Source organism: Lepisosteus oculatus, chromosome 1 (assembly GCF_040954835.1).
Source record: "Lepisosteus oculatus isolate fLepOcu1 chromosome 1, fLepOcu1.hap2, whole genome shotgun sequence".
Classification (NCBI taxonomy): domain Eukaryota; kingdom Metazoa; phylum Chordata; class Actinopteri; order Semionotiformes; family Lepisosteidae; genus Lepisosteus; species Lepisosteus oculatus.
The window spans coordinates 70,241,002-70,257,554 of NC_090696.1; the positions used below are offsets into that span (position 1 = coordinate 70,241,002).

The 16,553-nt window shown below is 34.0% G+C and overlaps 1 protein-coding gene across 18 annotated transcripts in view; it reads left to right on the forward strand.

Annotated features, from left to right (window-relative positions):
• Positions 1 to 16,553, forward strand: part of si:dkey-92j12.5 (multiple PDZ domain protein) — a 61,515-nt gene that overhangs the window by 10,003 nt on the left and 34,959 nt on the right. For 16 of the 18 annotated variants that reach the window (XM_015345799.2, XM_015345800.2, XM_015345801.2 and 13 more), the window contains exons 5-20: positions 471 to 610; positions 1,014 to 1,227; positions 1,544 to 1,672; positions 1,820 to 2,011; positions 2,946 to 3,060; positions 3,627 to 3,715; positions 5,317 to 5,512; positions 5,902 to 5,994; positions 7,885 to 7,964; positions 8,694 to 8,840; positions 9,658 to 9,831; positions 10,252 to 10,425; positions 10,745 to 10,954; positions 13,230 to 13,346; positions 13,733 to 13,894; positions 15,293 to 15,706. In XM_015345799.2, the coding sequence (XP_015201285.1) occupies positions 471 to 610; positions 1,014 to 1,227; positions 1,544 to 1,672; positions 1,820 to 2,011; positions 2,946 to 3,060; positions 3,627 to 3,715; positions 5,317 to 5,512; positions 5,902 to 5,994; positions 7,885 to 7,964; positions 8,694 to 8,840; positions 9,658 to 9,831; positions 10,252 to 10,425; positions 10,745 to 10,954; positions 13,230 to 13,346; positions 13,733 to 13,894; positions 15,293 to 15,706 (2,646 nt within the window). The remainder of the gene's footprint in view (positions 1 to 470; positions 611 to 1,013; positions 1,228 to 1,543; positions 1,673 to 1,819; positions 2,012 to 2,945; positions 3,061 to 3,626; positions 3,716 to 5,316; positions 5,513 to 5,901; positions 5,995 to 7,884; positions 7,965 to 8,693; positions 8,841 to 9,657; positions 9,832 to 10,251; positions 10,426 to 10,744; positions 10,955 to 13,229; positions 13,347 to 13,732; positions 13,895 to 15,292; positions 15,707 to 16,553) is intronic. The other 2 variants (XM_015345808.2, XM_015345809.2) reach the window with 2 other exon arrangements.

The window sequence follows — 16,553 nt, forward strand, 5'->3', positions numbered from 1 at the left end:
TAGGTTAGACATGAACGTGTTTTGATGTGTTGAATGCTTGTTTGGGGAATTTTCTCTTGACATGTGATTTAGCAAATACAGTGTGTAACAAAACTTATCTTTGATGTGAATGGTGTGACTTCTGTCACTTTGCTCCCGACTGCTCCTTCTCAAAGGTAGGGCTCAGATCATTTTTAACTGGTGACATAACAGCAGCTGAAAAGTCAGTGGTATGAGTATGGGTGAAGACTGAGATACACTTAAAACACACTTGTCTGCATTCATTTGCTGAATCATTCTGATGAAGATAGTTTTTGCCTTTTTTTGTATCGTATAAGTTCCTATTTTTTATGTCTTGATATGTATATGTTCTGTTTTGTTTTTTTTTCTTCTGCTTTGACGAAAATAACATTTGTTTTAATAAGACAATAGCAATGACTTTATAATATTAATAAACCATCATACCAAGTACTTTGCTGTCCTTTCAACAGGGCCGGTATGTAATGCATATTGAGCTGGTTAAGCCAATCTCCGGAGGGCTGGGCTTCAGTGTAGTTGGTTTAAAGAGCGAAAACAGAGGAGAACTGGGAATATTTGTACAGGAAATCCAGCCAGGAAGTGTGACACACTGGTAAGTAAGCATGGCTGAAAATGTGATCATGCTTTTTTAAATTTACCTTAAGAAAAAAAAGTTGTAATTTTTGCAATTGTTTGTTGTTATGTTTCATATTCCATTTCCCTTTCTTTCATGCATGAAAAATAAATGTAACTGAAAAATATTTTTCCCATACAAACACAAAGTACAGTGGTTCACAAAATAAAGGGAATATGAAATACATGTTATTCATTCTTTATACATGTCATGTATGTGCCATAAATTAACACAAAATTAGCTAGCGTCACATTAATCACGTTAGTTATTTACCATCAGACTTTAAAGAGTGCATGTTTTCAGCCCTAGATATAACATTTAACAAGTATGTTTACAATAAGAGAAACAATATTTCATTTATTAAACTTCCTCCGTTTTGCAGTGATGGAAAACTGAAAGAAGGAGATCAGATTTTATCCATCAATGGGCAACCACTGGACCAAACTATCACTCATCAAGAGGCTATCAGTATCCTCCAGAAAGCCTCAGAGAAGGTTAATCTCATTGTAGCTAGAGGTCCTATCCCACAGCTGGCTAGCCCAGTGGTCTCCAGGACTCCCTCTGCAGCCAGCACACTCTCTGCTCATTCCAGCGCGGTAGGAACTCACTGAATACATATTCTCACATTTGTTCTTTTGTTTTGCATTAGTTTTTTGAAGGATACGTATTATTTTGGTTTGTCTACAAATGTTGTTATCAGTAGTATAAAATTTGTAGTGGAAAAGGATCATTTCTTAAATGTAGAATTATGTAGAAACCTGTTTCTTTTGTCCTTTCTTTAAAGAAGAGGTTTTTCATAATTGAGATTATTACTTATGATTCTGAAATGATAAATAATGACTGTTACAATAATGTCATGTGTTCTGCATTTACCTTTTTAATCTCTTATTACTCTCCTATCAAAACCTGAAGACACACTGGCAGCACATGGAAACAATTGAGCTGGTGAATGATGGCACGGGTTTGGGATTTGGCATTGTGGGAGGAAAAAGCACTGGTGTAATTGTGAAAACTATCCTGCAAGGAGGAGTAGCTGATCAGGTACAGCAATTATTTTTATAGAAGCTGTTGTCAGATTTGGTACTTTCCTAAGGAATAAGGAATTGCAAGTGAGACTGGTTGTAAAATAAACAACATTCTATCTCTACAATTTAGTAGAATGTGAAGCTTTGTTTTTGCCTCAATTAGGATGGACGTCTTCGTAGCGGAGACCACATTCTGAAGATTGGTGACACTGATCTGCATGGAATGGGCAGTGAGCAGGTCGCCCAGGTGCTCAGGCAGTGTGGTAATAGAGTGAAACTTGTTATCACAAGAGGAGCGATAGAGGATTCTTCAGCTCCTCCTGCTCCAGTTCTGCCTCCAGTGGTGGAGCTGCAGGTAAGCTTAAAGGTCACTGAATATATGGTAATTGTAGCCATATGCTATAGAGAAATGTGGTAAAAATATTACTAGCATAGGAAATGGTAATGCCTTTTGGAACGTTAAGGTCTTAAGCTTACGATAACAATTGTGGAGGATTTTCCTGGTTTACAAGAATTGTTAGGAAACATGTTTTTTCAATTTGCTGTTTGATTAAGATTTGCCTATTTATTATACAATAGTGATTGCAACAGGTTTGGGTGAACATCACTATGTTCCAGAAATATATAACAAAAAAGGTTTAATCTGGTGGAGTTACAAACATTTGTTTTTGTCATCAAATCTGAATTTATCTCCATTTCCTCATCGCTACAAAAGTACACATTATTAACCCATAAAAAACCATAGATGCGTTAGAGCCTGGAACTTACAATACTTACCATTGTAAATTTATAATATACTTATGGCTACCCTCTCACCAGCTTTTACTAGAAATACTGAAAAACCTATATTATTTGAGTCTATATCCTATTTTATAGTCTTACACTGGTATATACAATATGGCAACTATAAATCTAATAAATAAATGAGAATCATGAAACAATTTAATAGTAAAATAATTGTATTTATATACATACATTTTTTTATCAAGTAAATAATATACATAATTCTTACATGTTATTCTGAATTAAAATATAAACATACAGATCATGAACTGAAATACAAAATATAAAAAAAAGTAACATACTTGATATACTTGCGGATAACTACTGTACATGATTTCATTTAGTTTACTATGTCACTGTGATACATAGGTGAGGAATGCCTGCCATGCGTGATGTGAATTTTACAGACATTAGCCACAGGACCCACCTCTGCATTCCACTTTTGTTTCTAATTCGACGAGGACGCTCAAACTCAATTGCCAAACATTTTTTTGTTATTATTTTAGTGTGAAATGACAGATTATGAAGAGGATGATATTGATGCATTTGATGTGGAGCTAACCAAAAATGCACAGGGTCTGGGAATAACTATTGCTGGTTATGTAGGAGACAAAACCTCTGGTAAGCATGTTTTTTCCATTTACAATCTGTTAGATTTTCTGTGTAGCAGATATTATGGTCAAACTGTGGTTGTTAAACCATAAATGTGAAATGTGCCTTTTATGTTTTTTATATATATAAAAACATTAATTTGTTTGTATTTTTTTCATAAACAAATGCATAATTCCACACACACTAGTGCCTGTCACTAAAATATTTCACTTAATAAAAAAGCTAGTTAAAATCCACTGATGTTTCTTATGAATTCATTTTCTTCCCACAGTCTGTAAATATGGATTTCTGATCAGAAGTCCTTCTCTGATCTCAGTTGAATTAACCTGAATCTTTACTACTGTTGCCCAGAATGAATCAGAGTTCAGCAAACCTTTAAAAAGTTCCTTGAGAAATATTATTGTCATTAAATGTGTTCATATTATTTAACTAAGTTAATTAATGAAAATTCATTATTTCATTCAAAGGCCTTAGTGTTGTCTGTGATTGTGTTTTGTATCAGCAAGAATTCATATGTTCCAATGTTTCAACATTTCCCTAAATTGTCCCTTACAGTGTGTCTTTTGTCATTGTAGAACCCTCTGGCATCTTTGTGAAAAGTATAACAAAAGGCAGCGCTGTAGAGCAAGATGGCCGGATCCATATTGGTGATCAGATAATAGCTGTAAGTGCATCTAGAGAAAGTGCTTTTTCCCAGTATGTACAATATTTCCTCCTTATTATGGAACATAAGAATGGTTACAAAAATGAGGCCATTAAGCCCATTTATACCATCTCAGGGAGGATCTCAGCTTCAACAGCATAGCAGGGTAGCTTGTTCCATGCTCATTTAAACATCGTTTCAGCTTATGTCATCTGGTCTAGTTTTCACTGACTCTCATGATGTCTGTTTGTCAGTACCTTTGAAGATTTCCCATACCTGAATCTTCTCTGTTCGAAACCGGAAAAGTTCAGTTCTTTTGATCTGTCAGTGTAGATCATTCCTTTGAGACCAGAAAGGTATCTCATTGCTTTTCTCTACACTTATTAGCTAGAAGCAATCTTTTTTAACCAAAATGTTACACTATATTTTAAATGGGACAAAATATAGACAGTCCAAGTAGAAAATGTTCTCAATGTCTTGAGAATTGTATAATTTTAATTTAAATTGTATAATTTGTACTATATATCCAACATTTTGCTTGCTTTTTTATCCCTTCCACACATTGTCTTGATGATGTCAATTACATGTTAGCTTAAATACTTAAGTCTTTTTCATTAGGTTGCTCTTCAAATTCAGAATTTCCCACTTTTATCTGTAGTTTTGCTTTTGCTTCCTGCATGAAATACTCAGCACTTGTGTACATTAAACATCACCTGTAAAGTGTTTGCACAATCTTGAATTATATCTTAATATTTTTTACTTTCATTTGCTGTATTTCCTTTTATATATATTTAACATATATGTCTTCAAAGCATAAAATACTGCATACTGCTTGATAAATACAGAGTGGTATATATATGAACATTAGTATTGCTTGGAAAAGTCTCAGTTCTCATTATTAAGTAACAGTGATGGTGCTTTTCAGGAAATAATAACAAATTAAATCAATATTGTGATTAAGAGGAAAAGAAAGGTGTTACTTAACAACAAACTTAGTAAAATGACTGTTGTTGGGAAATGCTTGTTGTTTTAATGCTCACTTTGTTAATATTCTATACTGTAGACCCAGTATCAGTAGCAGTTTCAGTTGTGTACACAATTCAGAGATTGTGAATGTTGAAATCCTTCACTGAAATGTTGTTTTGTAAGACAGGCTTTTATATGACAGTTCTAATATATGAAAGGATAGTTAACAATCACCATGGTAATGTAGCTTGTATGGTCAGATCATAAATTAAGACACCACTGAAAGCCTGCTACATACAGCCATTGAAACCTCAATGTCCAAAGTACAGCTTCTTATTTTTAAGCTTATTCTTCTTTCAACAAAAAGTACAAGTAAGTACTTCTTAATTACAATACTAATATTTTTAAAATACTGCTCTTTAGAAACATTTATTTTATATACACTTAATGTTGTACAATACTGCAGGGAAAATCTTCCTTCATGTAGTAAACAGGTCAATTTAAATGTTATATTTAATATCGGGAAAGCTCATTTCTGAATATTGATGTACATTGTCAGATAAAAGAGCAAGATATTTGTTGTCAGTTTTTTATTCTGTTGTGTTCTGAGAAGAGGTTTTGCTTAAAAGATGCTGCGTATTGTATTGCTTCTGTAGGTGGATGGGACAAACATACAAGGTTTCACTAATCAGCAAGCAGTGGAGGTTCTGAGACACACAGGGCAGACAGTGCATCTGAAGCTCATGAGGAGAGGATTCAGACCCGAGGAGCCACTGATTTCAGAACACAAACCTCTGCCCAAAGTTGTGAAGGAGCTTGCTGTTGACAGAATGGATTCAGATATTACAATAGGTATTTTCCCCGTACAATATACAGGACAATCATAAAGCTTACATTAAAATTGAAATTGAAAATGTCCAGAGTAAAATTAGCTGTATTTTAAAGTTATATGATGGAGGTTATGTTGGAGTATCAGTACGTGCTTTATTTCACCATTATTTCACCTTATGATTATATATTTTGTAGAATTTAATCTTCTGCCCATTATTTGGAATTGATTCCATAAACCTACTAACTGGGATAAACCTTAAAATGTGTATCCATGGATAAAGCACCAAGGGTAAAATTTTACACTAAACAACAGTTTTTAGATGGTGTGCTACTCGTAATGAAAATACACTTCATGGTTTTAGAAATATTTTGTTATAGTCTGTGTGAAACAATATATGTTTATTTTTCAGAGGATAGTGATAGAAAACAAAAACCGTACCCATCAATTTGTGGAAGTTCAAGCATAACTCCTACAGAGGATGAACAGATACAATCAAAAGAGGGTGAGAAATCTCACATTACTGTATATACACAGATACTCAAAAGAAGAAATAACAAGTGCATTATTTGATAGAGAAGAGTATATTGAATACTCATTCAAGTTCTATCCATCTTCTAATAAAAGTATCTAATTATTCATGAAGATTTTTATTAAGATGCTCTTTTGTTCAATAAAAGTAAGACTTCTTACTTTCTAAAAAGACGTCTTAGATTTTAGAATATTAATCATAATAATGAAAACATATGATATCAGTTACCTTTTTTGATATTAAAAATTTATATTTTAATTCCATATTAAAAGGTTTTTATAAGAAATTCCTAGTTCTGGAACTCACAACTCCAGTTTTCATTCCAGCCTAGCTCACAGCTGTTTATCTGAATCGTTACAGAAGTAACATTTTGATTTTAACCAATTTTAATTGATTACAGTTTTCTTTTTCTTACATTGTTAAAAATTGTACATGATGCAATGTTAAACTGAAAATATGTAGTATAAATTATACAACATCTTTTTACAGCTGTAGACATTGAACAATATTTCAATTCAGAAACTTTGTAGTTCAATTAAAGGCCCAATTACATAACTGATAGTTCAGCTGGAATGAAATACAGACTCAAGGCCAGCCAGGGGGTTGTAATTCTGTCCCTGAAAGCCAATGTATCGTTAGGTTTTCAATTTTTAATTCCTGCTCATTTGCTATGTAAGACTACTTACAGAATCTGTAGGACTTGGCACTTCATACCTGGGATACCAAACCTCAGCACCAGGTTCACAGGGATCAGGACCAGGATTCTAGTTTGTATCCAATAATAATTCCAACATTTTGTGTTTTATGACGATGCTACCCCAGATGCTAAAATAAAAATATTTTATTAAATAATCGGACCTTAATCATATCCTGTTGCTTTGTTGGAAGTTTTTTTCACACCTGTTCCTTGGGAATTTCTGTTCTCTATTTGTCATTGCAAAGTTTGATCGATTTCATACATTTGATCCTTGGTATTAGAAATAACTTTATTGTTGCCGAGAAAAGAAACAGACAGAATTCTGGTTTATCTGTCCTTAGCTTTTTTAATGAATCTTCTCCTTGAACCATTGAAAACATTCCTCTCCAGTCATCACTTAATGATGTACAGGTATAAATGGGAACTATGCCTTCTGAAACACTCCAGTAATAAGCAGTTTTAGTTCTGCATTACTTAAATTCCAGACACCTGTAATTAAATCTGTTTAGCTTAAATGAGTCCTTAAGCGCTTGTTAAAGGTACATGGTTCATGCTAATTTTTAATTTCCAATCCAACATTTACTTACCAAAAACTTATAAATGAAGTTTAATGACATGTATTAATTTTAAAGAAAAATTTTCATTTTTAACAGTTTCACAGTGGAAGACTAATCAGATAATCCAGTTAAAAAGCTTAATAGTTCTGATGGAATGAAAACCAGAGACCACAGCAGTTTAGCCAGGACTGAAGAATGACAATTTAGTGCATTATAATGGAAGTCTTAGAGAGATTCTATACTTCCAAACACCAGCATCTACTAGTTATCGTCCTTTTGAGTTCTGACTTGTATAAGTGAACTCATATTTTACAAAATAGACCTTTTGTGATTCGTTTTTAGCCCTAACATGGTTGAGATTTTTACTTTTATGTTACAGAAATATCTTCTTAATTGCTCGTTTTTTTGTGTGGTATAGTGGTTAGCACTGCTACTTCGTATTGTCACGGAACTGGGTTCAGTCCCATCTTGGGATACTTGCTTGTCTGCAGTTAGATGAATTTTATGATGCAAATTATCAGTTTAATTAAAGATTAAGTAAGTAATTCAAATTTAGAAATCCATAGTGTAGACTGTGTTTTGTTGAGATTTAGTTTTTAATATTTTAAGGAACACTGTTGACTGCCGTAGAGGAGGAAGAGCTCAAGAAAAAGTGGCAGTCTTTACTTGGTCCCAGCAATGAAGTTGTGGTAAGCAAAATATAAGTAAATATTTGTTCCATTAAAGCTATTATTATGTACAGTTAGCATATTTTCTGTTTTGGATATGGTAGAATTACTTTAATTGTGCATCATTTTGACTTTATATTTTAAGTTTCGTAGTGCTGACTTGGCTGATTACTTATTTGATTCTTAGATGTTTCGTAGTAGTGGCCTGATACATATTCTGAGATTACTGGCCTTGAACTATGTTAATCAGGTTGTCCCAATTCGCAGTGTTGCAAAATGTCTTATCAGACACTTCCAGTTTCTTAATGTTTTATCTGTAAAAGACTTAAACACAATTCTCCATTTTAAAAGCTCTCCAGGATATGTTATTTGTTTAAAAAATAGTATACAGTTTAGAGGATTTTCTGCTTTAAGGATTAACATACAATATGTTTGATTTTCATTATGAAAATATCTTGAGTATTTATGATCTGTAAGGTTTAAGGGATGCTAATATACTGTAAGCAAAATTTAAATATTTCTCACGATGTTGTTGCTTAAACAGTTTTTCTCAAGGTGATTTCTGATGCTGTAGCCTTTAAATATATGAAGAGATTATTTTCACATAGACATCCTGTATAGTATGCAGTGTAAACAAAGTCCTTTTTCTAGAGTTTAGATCATTCCTCAATACCTGTGAATTGTAAGGGAAATAATGTGTATACAAAAGTCAGCTCTCATAATTAAAAATGTTTTTGTCCCTATGTTTAGGTTGCTCAAGTTGAAAAGTTTAGTGAAAGCAGTGGCCTTGGCATCAGTTTGGAAGCATCCTCAGGGCACCATTATATCCGTTCAGTTCTGCCAGAGGGGCCAGTTGGACGCAGTGGAAGATTGTTCAGTGGGGATGAACTCCTTGAGGTAACAATCGTACTGAAACTCTGTAAATACTGCATATCTTCCAACACTACACATGCCTAAATTCCACGTGTGAAGAGACATATTAACAGTTATCATTATCTTGCCTTCACAGGTAACATACCGTAAGCTCTGTAGCTACATCTCTTAGGGTTCTATGTAGGTGAAAAGCACTATACAAATACATTTTGAACATAACATTCAGGCTACATAATTATTGTTACTGTATGTAGACTGGATACAATCAAAATTGGAAAGTGGCATATATGCTCTTAGTCCCTCCCAACTGGAAGTGGCTCTGATAGAGTGTGTCCATGTTGTGAAAGATGTCCTAAGAAAGAACAAAGTAAAATAGGGTATTTTTCCACATACTTTATAACTGTTGATGACCACAGTATAGTTTTGTTATTGATTTCAATTTACTGAAACACATTCTGATGATTAAGAAGCCCTGTTTGTTTCTAGGGAGCAAATGTGACCTTGCTCGCAACATGTTTCTAATATTATAAGCTTGTGGCATCTCAGGATAATGTGAAAGCTGTTAACAATGATGAAGTATTTGAATATTCTGTTGTTTGCTTTTGTAATTGATTTGAGAGACACTAAGATGCTCATTCAATGTTTGTGTGTACCGAGTGTGTACCCAGATATAAACCCAGCTGTGTATAGGTTAAATAAGTACTTTCATATTCATTTTACCATATAATCCTGTAAATCAAAATCACAGTATATTTACATAATTTTAGGATTTTGCTACATTCCTCTGTCTTCAGTGTTTATATTACATTTTTATTTTTTTTATTACAAAATTATGTTTTAGGTAAATGGAATATCGTTAATTGGTGAAAACCATAAGGAAGTCATAAGCATTCTCAAGGAGCTGCCTGTATTTGTGACATTGGTGTGCTGTCGTCCAGCTTTGCTATTAGACAGTGACAGTGATATAGGAGGAAAAAATGGCCTCCAAGAACATTTTGATGAACCAGAACAGAAGGTACGTCAATCCGTGATCTTTGGCTCTCAAATCCTTACCTCTACAGCATATTCGCTGGTATGTTTTTTAACATTTTCAAATATTTGCTTATTTTTAGGTGAACAGATCTATACACTATCAATTATATGATTATTATTATATTAATAGGCATGCAGTCTATGTTCTATTATACAAACTATATTATGGTGAGCTGTTTTCTGAAGAGCTTTTAATTGCTGCATCAACACAGCTTTTCTTCTGCTGAAAAAAGTTTTAAGATTTGTTTTTATTGAGACAATAATACCATAATGATCTGAAAACTTCCAAAGGTACAGTGTATCTATACTTGTGCATATGAAATGAAAATCAAAAATATTAAATATGAGTAGGACATTTTTAAATTTGTGACTTAATAGTAATGTTTTATATCTCTTTTTCAAGGTACATTTAGATCTTGGTGATTGTGTTGGTTCCTCGGAGACGGATGATATTGTGAAAGAGAATGTCACTGAGGAGACTCTAGGCTCATCCTTAGCCATGTGGGAAACAGAAATACAAGACATTGAGCTAGAGAAAGGAGACATGGGGCTTGGCTTCAGCATTTTAGACTATCAGGTAAGACAATATTAGTCATCTACCATGTACAGTAAGAGAACATAGAAATTGGGAGATTCTATTGGATTCTATTAGGATTCTATTGTTTTGCATTTTTTCTTTAACAGTTATAACCATCCTGAAAATAAAAGATTTCCTAAAATATGTACGGAAAGTGAGCAGTTTCAGAAATTGAATTATTCTGCTTGTGATTTTCTTAATGAAGTGTTTTTTCCCATTTTAGAGAGGGAGTAACACAGATGTTCATTTAGTTCTCATCCAGTGGAGTGCATTAATCAGCTAATTACTTATAAAATGCTGTAACTTGCACCTGAAACAGGACCCTGTTGACCCAGAAAAAACAGTGATAGTGATCCGCTCCCTGGTTCCTGATGGGGTGGCAGAAGTAGATGGGCGCCTACTCCCTGGAGATCGGCTCATGTTCGTTAACGATACAAACTTGGAGAATGCGAGCCTGGAGGATGCAGTGCAGGCACTGAAGGGTGCACCAGTGGGAAAGGTCCGAATTGGAGTGGCCAAGCCTTTACCTGTAAGGTCCTTAATGTTGTCTTTCGAGGAACATCATAACATGTGCATGTGTTTGAATGTGTGTTGTGTCATACAGCTAAGTACCTGATAGAACTGCATCCTATTACATCACACTTGAATTTTTAATCAGTAGGCAATTGTGTAACTATCTTGCATTGCACTTCATTTTTACTTTTTACTTTAGTAAAAAGTTAATTGCACAGTAGTGAATTACCACCAAATTGATTTTTTAAATTCTAAATAAAGGGGAGCAGTAAATGGGAATCGGTTCAGCTTTTAGATTTTTTCTCTTTTTTAATCTGCAACTGAAAATGGGAGCCAGTTTTATAAACAATTTTATATTCCAACTTAAAGTTGTGTAGGGATGGCTGTAAATCAGGTCGTAATGAGATCAGAGCTGAAGTGGGCTTAAAAGATCTATAAATGGAAACTTGGATAGTGCCTTGTGGAGCAGTTACTCGAACTAATTCTGTCTCCTTACAATTACAGTAGCCCTATAGTGTTTTAAAAGCTCATTAGTGAACTTGGATTCAAGTGTAATAGTACTTCTACAAAATAAACCATGACCCTCACAAGACAAGCAGAATAGATTCTAGTTGTATTTGTGGTCATCCCATCATGATGGGGACCACTTGATATTCACAGAGAATCATGATGAGGATCATGAAGAAGTGTGGCTGTATTGCCTTTGTTATAATGGATTTTTGAAGTTTTTATTACAAAATTCAGTGAACTAAATAACATTTACATCTGCACCCTTGCTTAGTAAAACACCACATTGACATAAATAGGATCAACTGTCATGATGTGAGCTTGATTGTTTTCATTTACTCTTGCAACTGATAGCAGAATGTACATCTATGTTCTTTTTTCCATGACCTTTGCAAATTTAACACAGAAGATTAGTGCTGAATTCAGATAGCTTGAAAAGTCTTCCTCTGGAATGTTCCATAGAAATTATACGTAATAGCAAGAATTAAATAAGTTGTACAGGTGTTGTGTTAGGCAGTGGTGCTTGAGAGCCACAGTATATTGGTAGGTTCTGTCCTAAAAATTCATCAGCTTAAGGTTTCAGAAAAGGACTAAATATGTTTATTTGAGTAAATAATTAGCTCAGTTTTCTGTGTAGCTTATGTAACTGAACTTAGGGTGTACACAAACACGAGATGCAGCATCTTTTAGGACTGTTGTAGTTGTGGACATCTCACTTAGGCTTTCAACATTATATTGACTCAATATCTAAAGGTATAATTAGGATCTATCAGAAATAATTTTTAAAATTAGATTCACTGAGAAGTTGTGCAATAGACTGCATTTTACCAGTATTTGTTTTTACATTTAAAATCCAGGTTAAGAACTGTTTTCACTTCTCTCACCTACATTAATAAAGTAGATACAGTACATTACATCAGCAAACCTGAATGCTGTCCATTTTAGGATCTGATTTTGTTAATGCACATGCATGAGTGGGAGAGATTTACAATGTTTTAAAATTTTCATTTTATAGCCACAAGTTTTTTGTGTGAATTATTGTGCAAATCACAACCTGTGCACCCAGTATAAAACATCTAATGTTTCGACAGGGATCATATTTATTGTACAATACCTTTGCAGTTTGTTAGGTTAAGTGCATGTTAAATGCATTCTACTTTTTTCTTTAACCATTATATTCATTCCCCCAATAAATCCTAAAATATTTTTGGCAAGTAAAAAAAAGGAGTACATAAAATGTAACTACTGAGAATTGGTACAAAGGTATTCTGAAGCTGTTTTTATTGTTACTTGCTGACACATAACAAATAAAGTGGGAATCCTAGATTACCTTTTTAAATTCATGCAGAACTAAAATGTCTTAATTTCAAACGTAGAATATTACAGTAATTAGTGAGTGGGCATTCTAATTTTAAGAAACATTCCACTTCAGAAATTCTGCCTTGAATAATCACCCTTTGCTCTCCACATATGGAAAATCGTGATACAAAGAGCCTCTCCAGTGGAGAATGCTGATTTATCCTCATATTAGGGAATGGATATTGACAATGAAAAAGAAATGAAACAATCACTGAGATTGCACCATTGCGTTTGTATTTAACTGCTACTAACAAACCTTGTACTACTAACATGCTAACTTGGCTTAGAAGCACTAAGTAGTCAAGTACAAATAATAAATCTTTCAAAGAATAGAAGTCAGACTCTGAAGGAGTAGCCCCAGTGTTCCTGGGGGTGTGCTTTGCATGTCTACTGCATAGTTCACCCTCACGTCACTGTTTCTGCAGCCGACCCCTGAGGAGGGCTGTTCTTCTGCAAAGGATGATTCCATCTTCTACACTGCTCAGCAGTTTGAAGACGAGGAGCAGGCTGATGCTGCAGTTTTCCATGCAGAGCTAGCAATGGTTAGTTATTTCTTATGAGGTTTGGCAAATCAAGCTGCGGAAAACCCCATCTTCCCTTCAGGAATCAATTACAAGCTGTATGCATACTGTATGTAAAGAAATCTTCCAAGTGAATTCAGTTCATACATTTATCACTTACTTTCATAAGTGGGTAATATTAGGTTATGACATTTGGTAACAGTAACATGATTTAGCAGGCTGTCTTCTAAAGTCTGGTTAAATAGTTTCATTGAGAGTAAAGCTGACTATCTGACACCTTATGTACATTGAAAGTAGCTTACAGATGGTTGTGGACACCAATTGAAGTATTGCTTTTTTGAGAAGAAAAATCTTTAAACAAATAGTGTAATGCCTTTATCTTTAATGATTTGTCACTTTTCTTGTAGATTGACTCTAATGAAGCAGACTTGACTGATGAAAAGACGTTTGATTCTCAGTACCCAGGGGAAGAAGATGACACCTTTCAGGAGTCTATGTTAGCGTTACATGGCAGCACGTGCAGCGTAGATCTGGATTACCAGCTGTCTATGCATTCCTCTACGCCCAAGGTAATCATTCAGTCATTGCTGAGCTTCTCTAACTTAAAGAGTTCCTGATTAAACAGCTTTGCAATTCTGCCTTGTCTTTGATGTAAAATCAGGGGCTTACAATAAATCATCATGTCTGATTTGTTCTAAGCAGACATATAGTTAGGTTTTTCAGTGGAAAGACATCCCTTTTGAATGCTCCATATATTATTCTATAGGAAAAGTCTTCTGCTCTATTTTTTAGACCAACCATAAAAATCAAATTAATTTTGTCTTTCAAGGTTGTAACTAAAACATAAGCAGAAGAGCTAAATCAATAAAAAATCACAACCCCATTTCTCTTCCCTAAGAGGTCCCCTTTATCTTCCCCTTATCCCTGTTGTTCCCATTAAATAGATGCTCTCCCAGGCTGTTACCATATGTTCATAAGTATGAATGAATTTGATGTGTGTCCTTGTAAGTAATCAAAAAGTCACATATACAGTATTGGTTAAGCTTCATCTGCAGTAGAACTGAAATATATACATTTTCAAAAGAATATTTTTGTTGTTTTTGGTTTAAAATGAAGCAGAGGATCCAGAGATAGCTGTGCAGTCATAGGTTGGCAGATCTACTTGATCATCAGTCTGAACTATACTGTCAAGTTTTTCATTCGATCTTACAATAAAATAAAAAAACATCATAAGAAACCATTTAGTTTTCTTCAGTTTAGTTTGTTTTCTGTAGGATTTTTCCTTTGGTTTCCCAGATCATATGGTTGTAATGTAAGCAGAGTTTTGCAGGATGGTGAAAACCCTCCTATTTATTTATGAATATTCAGTGCAAAATACAAAAGTAATAAATCCTGCAAAACAGAAATTGTAGGCAGTGAAAAACAAGAGTTGCATCAGTGGAGCTGTTTTTATCACTGATATTCATACTATATTTAATTGATCTAAAGTAACTTTAATAAAATCTTTAATAAAAATGGTAAACTTTCAAGTTAAAGTATAAAATATATTGAAATCCTATAAGGATTTTAAAGCCCTTACAGTAATGAGCTAATATCCTCCATAAATACAAAAGTTTTACAAGAGCATGCCAAAAAACTACAGTGTTGTTACGGTAGTTTTGACATAATCTTTTGCATAATTCAAATTCCTTTGCAATATATTAAATTTGTGTATTTTAAGCAAACCTAATAAGTATGTGAAAGTTTTTAATTATATTATCATGTGTTCACATGACATATTTAATTTGGTCATATGTGGTTTTTATCTGGTATTTTCCAAATAAATTGGATAAATTACATATACAGTCATTCCCAGCTGATTTGCAATTCAACAAATATTGATGATTAATATTAATTGTCAATAAGGGATAACTAATTCTAACTTCTAATATCCCTGTGGTACAGTATGGTTTGTTTTTATCTAATAGAGTACCTATGAAGATGCTTTTGCAAAGCCCTCATTTTCAGCAGCGACAGAATTTGCTGATGAAGCTGAACCATTTTTCCCTGAAGAGAAACGAATCACTCTTTTCCAGCCTTGGAAAGCTACAAGTTCAGCACTACCTTTTGGAGCCACTAACAAAACACCGTCTCCTGAGCAGCACATAAACCTAATGGAGACAGATTGTGTCATGCCAGAGGTGGTGCAGTCAGAGCCATGTTCAGCTTTGAATCATGACAAAAGGTCTATTCAGTCTTTTGAGACAGAAATGGAACTGGATAAGGCATCTGATGCCTGTGCAGAATATAAGCCCTGCCATGAAGGCAGTGTTTCCACAGATCCAGGCAGGGAAGATACTGATGATAGATCCTCTCACCAGGAAGGTTTTGTCCCTGTAAAGGTAATAATCTGCTGATTTTATGTATTATATTCTTGCTTTTAAGTGCAATACAGTTTCTACTACAAAAATGTATAGACGTAACAATACAAAAGTGCCTTTGATTGTCAATTGGTATGAGATAAAACCATATTTCTGGGGATACATGTTTGTGCTGAAGTTTATTTGCTGTTCAAACTGAACAAAATTTGATTTTCCAAACAAAGCCTACTGTATAGTATGGCATAAACACTATTGCTCCATTTTATCTTTTATTAAGCACAAGAGCTAAATAAAAGGTAATCAAAGGGCTGTGAGTTACTTACTGTGTAATATGGCCTGTGAAAGTGCAGAAATTATCTTGGAACTCTATGGCCTAAGTGGTTTACTTCAGAGAACCTGCTACATACTGTAAACAGATTAGTGAAGGCACTAATGTATTGACTGTGATCCTAAAGTGCTCAGTTCTGAGCTGGACTAAAATCTGTCTAATATGCTTTCATCACAGTAGTCAACAGGTTAGCTACCTGTTTTGTTTTTGACTATTCAATATAGCTGGGAGGGCCTTTATGGGCACTGTCAGTCTGTATTTTACAGGGTAAAAAAGGGGATAGGACTCATAATACTATGTTGCATTCTGAGCTAGGCGATGTAGACATTGTGGGGCTTCCAGTATATAAAAGGTAGTGAGTCTTACAGGGTACAATTACAGAACAAATTCCAAGTTATTTACAGTATGTTTCCAAAATACAGTTCATCTTTAATTAGGCAAACCTAATTAAAACATTCATTTTCTTTTAAAAGCAACAAGTATTCTTATATTCAAGGTCCTTTTACTTTTGTTGCAATACTTATTTTCAGAAAATACATC